This window comes from Triticum aestivum, chromosome 6B (assembly GCF_018294505.1).
Source record: "Triticum aestivum cultivar Chinese Spring chromosome 6B, IWGSC CS RefSeq v2.1, whole genome shotgun sequence".
NCBI classification, from domain to species: Eukaryota; Viridiplantae; Streptophyta; class Magnoliopsida; order Poales; family Poaceae; genus Triticum; species Triticum aestivum.
The window spans coordinates 634,851,546-634,859,449 of record NC_057810.1 but is presented as its reverse complement, the minus strand read 5'-3'; the positions used below and the strand labels follow the sequence as shown (position 1 = coordinate 634,859,449).

At 45.5% G+C, this 7,904-nt stretch overlaps 1 protein-coding gene across 1 annotated transcript; it reads right to left on the bottom strand.

The window, feature by feature from the left end:
* Positions 1 to 1,073: 1,073 nt before the first annotated feature.
* On the bottom strand, positions 1,074 to 4,942 carry LOC123138408 (protein CPR-5; the record flags this gene model as incomplete). Its single annotated transcript, XM_044558387.1, is given in 5 exon segments — positions 1,074 to 1,925; positions 2,022 to 2,690; positions 2,762 to 2,797; positions 2,892 to 2,948; positions 4,703 to 4,942. Coding segments are annotated over 5 exon segments (1,539 nt in total), but the record flags the coding sequence as incomplete, so codon positions are not given.
* Positions 4,943 to 7,904: the final 2,962 nt, after the last annotated feature.

The following is a 7,904-nucleotide window of genomic DNA, read 5'->3' as shown; positions in this document are numbered from 1 at the left end:
ATACTCCATCCGTTCCAAAATATGTGCCGCGTGCCGTGGTTTTAGCTCAAATTTGAACTAAAACCACGGCAATTATGTTGGAATGGAGGGAGTAGTCAACAACATGGACAATACGATCAGTTTGCACTGGCAACAGAATGTGAACTGTACAAGTATGTAAACGCGGTCGGAAAGTGAACTGTTGTGTGAGCACTTAGCACTCCACACTGCACATCTTTCATTCCACACTCCGAGACTAGGCTACGGGCTCCATGAGATACAAATCCTATCAGCCAACAAGGTATCTCTTATTGCAGAGCTACCTTTCAACTGAATGCCGATAGGTGCTCCTCATGTTGGAAGCTAGCTATCTCATTGCCATTAACTCTTTATATGAGAACTGTTCTCTCTTAGTTTCTTGCACACAAACTATGTCCACTCACTCTATCACTTCAGAAGGTTGCCCCCTTCTACCTGGCCAGGCCCCTCACATTCAAGATTAGTGTCTCGTCATGGCGATGAGAGGCGGCGCAGCTTTGGGCGCCTGTTTGGAGAGGTGAGGTGGGGCTCAGAGAGGGAGACATGGCCACTGCCATGAGCTTGTACGGCTCAGAAACTATCTTCCCTCGGCTGGCTTGCCCAACTCTTTAATTCACAAGTTTTAGCCTGTCCTTTTGAAGATGGCGATTTGTAGATTGCTGTCACAAACATCTCCAAATGAGATGGCAAGCACTGGAATGGAATTGATTGTTTAAGATTTCTCATTGCCAAAAACAAAATAAGATACATTAACATTACAATTTACAGGTGATAAAGAACAGCAAATGAAATCGTTGCAGTTTACAACTGATCAACCAAATGCAAATCAATACGTTACACTTGCAATTAACAACTGATCAGTTTTACCACCGCTGTGGCAAGAGAACTGCTACTAACCAAACAGCTCACAATCTGGAATCAGGCCGAGAAAAGGGACGGTTGCATATGCCAGCGGCTGATCAACCAAATGAAAATATGTTGAACAACACAGGATGTTGGTGACTACAAAAGAATAAACCAATGGATTCACCGAGTGCAATGTCCACACAACATCGGAGCCATAAAACATATATAGACAACTAAAGAGTCCTCATGATGATGTATTGAACATTCCCAAAGGGGAGAAATTACATAGGCGAAATTACATAATGCTTGTGACAAACGAGCACAACCATCAAAACTTGGTTCACCAGATGACTAAGTAGGAAGGGAGATTCAGGCCAGATTCAGGCCAGAAGATGACACTCCTACTACACTGACTTCATCTTGAGCAAACAGGTCCAACCTTGCGCATGTGCTCATTGCTATTCTGCCTGACAAATTTTCCGAAGTTTCGGCTCCCATGCTAATTAATGGCCACATCTGGTCTCTCAAGTCTCAATGTCATTTCCAGTGAATCTGGACCTCATATAATCAACTGCATGTTCCCTCCAGTCTGATAGAGATGCGAACGGCAACAAACCAGCCAAGCATGGAAGGACCAAAGAGAGCACAGCGTAGAATATGTACCGGCGAACCCAATATGGCAAACCGAGAGCCTTGGGTCTGTGCGTCACAGAAATAGGACCATAAAGACCACGGTATAGAAGAGATGGATAGGTGTTTCCAAGTAAATGGATGGCGCAAAGGATTTCCCAGAATACAAGCCAAACATTTCCATCCCCGCCTAGGGTGTCAACGCAGAACCTTCCAACAAAACCACAAACACCTCCCAATAACACAAGATTGAATGTTATTGGCATGTTGGGTCCAGTCATTGCTGAACGCTGGAATATCAACCATCCGATCAATAGAATCATCAGCATGCCAAATGATATCCTTGTTGCTGCAATCAAATGACATCTGAAAAACAGCAATCCTGAGTTGAAAGCTGATACAGAGTTTGGAATCCACCAAGATTTGGACTCCTGCAAAACAAGTCATGATAAAAGAAAGGAGATGAGCTTATCTTCGATCAAATAATTCCTAGTAATTAAATGGCAATCAAAGACAATGGCACATACCCTTGAAGCAGCTGCACAGGCTGCAGTAACAGCGGTTATCCGCTGGTACGAATAAATATATGTTCCATATCCGAAACAGGCAGACATAAAAACTACTGCTGTCAGAAGCATATCTATAAGCCTCTTGAGGAGTTCAGCATATCTCGTGTCCTGCATTTGAGTCTTTAATTTCTCCTCTCTGAAAGCAGCTTTCTGAAATCCCATAGAGATCTTGATCTTCTCTAACATGTGTGAGTAGGAGCTGAGAGCTAAATGAGATTGCTTTAGTTGCAACTTCCTCATATTAAGCCCTATTTCAAGTTCTTTGAGCTCATTTGAACGAACTTGCTCATTCAGAGATCTCTCAAATACATTAAGGATGTCCTGATCACATTCTGGACTAGATCTGCTACGAGGTAGCTGAATCAGCTGCTGATTGACACCCGTGTGAAGAATAATCTGCTTATTCATGGAATTCAAGTATGTATTCTGCTGGACATCAGGTATCGGGCCTATTGAGTCAGCGCCACTCAATTTGGTCTCAGCCACAGGATTGCCATCACCGTGAGAACATTGAGGGATATCTTGCTCACAGGCAGGTGCCTCATTGAGTAGATGAAGGGTCCTCAGTGTACTGCCAAATGATTTCTCAAAGTTTCCCATGAAACTATCAAACCTGTCTCCATATATCTACAGAAAAGTTATGTCAGATATACCAAACCAGTCGAAGCAGAGCATTGAATAAGTTGAACCAGTCATACATTTGTTAAGGACTCCTTCACTGCTGAGGTACACATCTGCATTCAAATTCAGTGTTAAGGAACCATGGTTAATTTCTATCTGAAGCAATCGCTGCGAAAAGAGTAAAAAGAAGAGATATGAAGTGCACACCTTTGAAAGAAAATCAGGTTGTAATCTGCTTCCAGAACCGCCGCTTTTATTCAGAACCTATAGTGGAAAAGATGTGTCCTTGTTATTCAGGAGTTACGACTAAGTACTGTAACTAGTAAATTTCTTCCCAAATAAGAGTTGATTACTGAATAAGAAGATTACAAATGAAAGCCTAGTCCATGCTTCTGAGAACACACACCACACATACACACATGAGCATTAGCAGCTGATTACTGGCTTTCCAACCTCCCACATAATTTTACTACATTTATTTGGTAACTAGTTAAGTTTGATTGAATATTTGTGGAATGCATTTCTACTAGACCATGATAAATCAAAAATATGTGAGCGAACTCTATCAATTAAGACATATTGAGATGTTCTAGTCTACTGTTTGGCATTGCACTAGATTATGATAATTTTGTATGCGCTACAAACTGTTGCCTACTGTTTGGCTAACCAAAATATTCCTTCTTTCGTGGCTATTTTTCCACAATAGGTTATAAAAATAATTTCAGTGTAGTACAGTAACAGCAGCAAACTAAGCCTTAACCACTGAAAGCACCAAGTTAAACAGCATTATGCTGAAGGATAGACTTCAAAAGGAATAAAAATGGGTATTTATTATCAAAATCATGGAACCCATAGGTTAGTTCTAGTCTTAAAATGGAACTATTATGTTTGCATTGTTGATGCCCTGATCGAGCAGCACCCTAACAAATTTTGTGTTTCCTTCCTTAATAAACACGTAAACCTCAAAACCCCAAGTACGACAGACTGCACAGATGTCTGACTCGGAAAATAATAGCGGAATAAACATATAAATATCGCTTTTGCACTGAACCGCGTTAACGAAAATCAATGCACTGAGAAACTTTTCGTGTTTAGTAACAGCATGTATTAACACTCCACTATATCCTGCAGAAAAACATTTTCTCAACAAATTGTACACCAAAGGAAAGCGCTTGTCAGTTACCCCACCACACGTGCCCCCAAGACCGACGGTAGCTGCCTAGCTTAGGGGTTTTGGTGTTCTGTCTGGCAGTTTTTAGCTACTATATTGTTTGGCTTTCCAATGCTGTTTGGTTTGGGGGTTTTGCCCTGTTTTTTTGGCTTGGTTTGTAATTCAGGCCTTCTTTAGCATTTTTCTTAACAATTCTTTAGCATTTTTATGATTAAATCTGTTTGAGAAAAAACTGAACAGTTAAAATACTATGGGAAAATATAATTAAGGCACTAGAAAACCACATTAAAACCAGAATAATCGATTCTGGTCAGATACCACCCATTTAACCTTTGCCTGTCCATTCTACTAGTACCACAATTGTTCTGAACGGTGGCCCAAGCGGTGTATTTTATTCAAAATGTCATGAACTGCACAAATACACAAGACGGCCCAACCCTGGATTGGAACACGAAAAGAATATCGTTTTCCCCCACAAAAGAACTAGAAACTTCCGCCGTATCTAATGTTTCTGAACGTTCACCAAAAGAATTAGAGTAGTATTTGTACTTCCTAGGAGACAGGGAACTCCTGAGAACTTCATTGAAGCTGCAAATATCCTACTAAATTAAATTATAAAATGTCACCAAATTAGCCATTGGCATCCAATTGGTTACAGGTGCGTTCCGAGTGTACGCAGCACAGAATTAACCCCAACAACACAGTAAATTAGCAATCAGAGGGACCATGCTCATGCTCGAAGGCAACAATCCTCAGAACCGCACGAGGGGCGAAAAAATCGGATCTTTCGGCCGCCTACCAATCAAGGAACAACAGCAGAAGCCGAAAAACCAGAGGAGACGCTCACCTGGGCGAGAACCGCCGCGAAGGACATCCCCAGAGGCAGCGCGAGGTCCTGCACGCCGTCACCGGCGCCCTTGCCGCCGTCGCCGTCGCCGCCCTCTCCTCTCCGAGCGGACAACGGCCGCCGGCGCCGCCGCAGGTGAATCCCCTTGTGCGGCCGGGAGCGCCGGGAGGCCGAGCCGGTAGACGACGCCGAGGAGGAGGCCCTGTCGGCCTCCGCCGAGTCGCCGGCGACGTGGGCGGCAGCCCCGTCCATCGGAAGGGGGCCCGCTCCTCTGGTCAGGGGGAGGGAGTAGGGTTAAGTCGCCTGCCTCCCCTGTTTTTTCTGCGCGCCTGTGGGGTGGGCGCCGCGCGTTCGAGTCCCGGTGGGCGCGTCACTTTTAACCGGGGGGAGGGCAAGTGAGCCGAAGTCGGAACGCGGGGCGAGACGGCGTCGTGATGACGCTGAGTTAGCCGTTGGAGCGATCGCGGAAGCTCTGAGGAACAACTTGTGCGTGTTCTGCTTCGGGCCTGTTTCTTTCCCTTTCCGTTTCTCCTTCTTTTCTTCCCAAATTCTGAACTCTGAGCACGTTTATGGGAAAGTTGTATGTACATACTCCGGGTTTACAAGTACAGTGCCCTTGCATTTTAGGTCAAAAATTTGACCATAGGTTTAACTATAGCAAAATTTAAGTAAAATATGATGCAGTTTAGATCACTAGATTTGTATTCAAAAAAAGTTTCGATTGATATTATCTCTATTGGTACATGTCTGGATAAATCCTTGAGAACTGAGGTGACCTCGATCGGTCGTGATGTTATTTGGACGTATGCTTTGTATCTACACGCTCAAGATACTTCATCAAAGTTTCTACTAGGACCATGTTGAAAAATGAGACAAGATCCTAAGTGCAAGTATAAGGCCAACTCTAGCGCACGCCCCCATTCTATTCGGGTGCGTTCATTTGGGGTAGAACGGACGAATAGCTCGGCCCAACGCGCGGCCCTAAACGGACAAATGTCCAGATTTCGTCCGTTTTCAACCCATCCCCAGCACAAACTTGCGCCGAGTTTGGGGTGAAAGGGACATCGCGCGGACGGACTCGACGCACGCCCTTGTCCTCCCGTGGCCGGCCTGTCAGGGACACTACCAGTCCCTTCACTTCCAATGCGTCCACCCCCTCTCCCCGCCCCATCCCGTCGCCGGCGCCGCCACTATTCTCCGGCCGCCTCCTCACTGCGCACCCCCCGGCCGTCCATACCAAACCACGTCTCGACATGGCCGCCACCACGCCCGCGCTGTCACGCCCAATATGCGACCCTATCCAAAAGGAACTCGAAGGTCCCACCAAGGATAGACCCGCATATTCAAACGCTTTTGCAAGGTGGATATCATTACATCAACATTACATAATACAATGGGGATACATACAAGAGGCAAACAATGCCCCACGAATACAACATCACAATACATCCGAGCATCATCCGGCTACGGATAAAACACAAACAGAAACTCAAACGACATCCACCCTGCTAGCCCAGGCTGCCGACCTGGAACCTATCCCCTGATCGAAGAAGCAGAAGAAGAACTCAACGCAAGCAAGCATCGCTCTCGCGTCATGATCATCGCAAAACCTGTACCTGCAACTGTTGTTGTAGTAATCTGTGAGCCACGAGGACTCAGCAATCCCATTACCATGGGTATCAAGACTAGCAAAGCTAAAAGGGTAAGGAAGGGGTAAAGTGGTGAGGTTGCAGCAGCGACTAAGCATATATGGTGGCTAACATACGCAAATAAGAGCGAGGAGAGAGCAAGCAGAACGGTCGTGAGCTAACAATGATCAAGAAGTGATCCTGAACTCCTACTTACGTCAAACATAACCCAGAAACCGTGTCCACTTCCCGGACTCCGCCGAAAAGAGACCATCACGGCTACACACGCGGTTGATGCGTTTTAATTTGGATCTGATGTCAAGTTATCTACAACCGGACATTAACAAATTCCCATCTGCCTATAACCGCAGGCACGGCTTTCGAAAGATTATACCCTGCAGGGGTGTCCCAACTTAGCCCATGACAAGCTCTCGCGATCAACGAAGGAATAGACTTCTCCCAGGAAGACCCGATCAGACTCGGAATCCCGGTTTACAAGACATTTCGAAATGGTAAAACAAGACCAGCAAAGCCGCCTGATGCGCCGACAAATCCCGATAGGAGCTGCACATATCTCGTTCTCAGGGCAACACCGGATGAGACTAGCTACGAGTAAAACCAACCCTCAAGTTGCCCCGAGGTGGCCCCGCAGGCAGCTCAGTTCGGACCAACACTTAGACAAGCACTGGCCCGGGGAGGGGGCTAAAATAAAGATGACCCTCGGGTTGGCCGACCCAAGGAAAAGGGTAGGTGGTGGTGAGGCAAATGGTAAAACCAAGGTTGGGCCTTGCTGGAGGAGTTTTATTGAAAGCGAACTATCGAGGGGGTCTCATAAATCACCCGACCGCGTAAGGAACGCAAAATCCGGGAACATAACACCGGTATGACGGAAACTAGGGCGGCAAGAGTGGAACAAAACACCAGGCAAAAGGGCGAGTCTTCCACCCTTTACCAAGTATATAGATGCATTAATAATATAAGAGGTATTGTGATATCCCAATCAAAATCCTGTCCACCATGGAGCAATCTTCAACTTCACCTGTAACTAACAATGCTATAAGAGGGCTGAGCAAAGCGGTAATATAGCCAAGCAACGGTTTGCATAGAAAAGGTGTCAAGGTTAGAGGCTGACATGGCAAATAGGGAGGCTTGATAAACAGGTAATAGGTAGCGCAGCATAGCGATAGAACGAAGCAACTAGCATAGCAATGATAGTAGTGAGATCCAGGGTAGCGGTCATCTTGCCTGAAATCCCGCAAGGAAGAAGAACGAGTCCATGAAAAAGACGAACGGATGAAGCCGAACCAACCGTAGACGAACGAATCCTCACGATCGCAATGAAACAGGAACTAACAAGAAGAGGCACACAACATGGTAAACACACCACACATAGACAAGACATGATGCACAACAAGCATGATGCATGACAAGACTACATGAAACTACTCATGGCAAGAGATGATGCAAACAAGAACAACACATCAAGGCAAGTTTAAATGAGGCCGGGAACAACATATAACAATTCCGGTAAGTCCTCATATGCATGTTTCGAAATTGGTCCAGATCTGAATAAA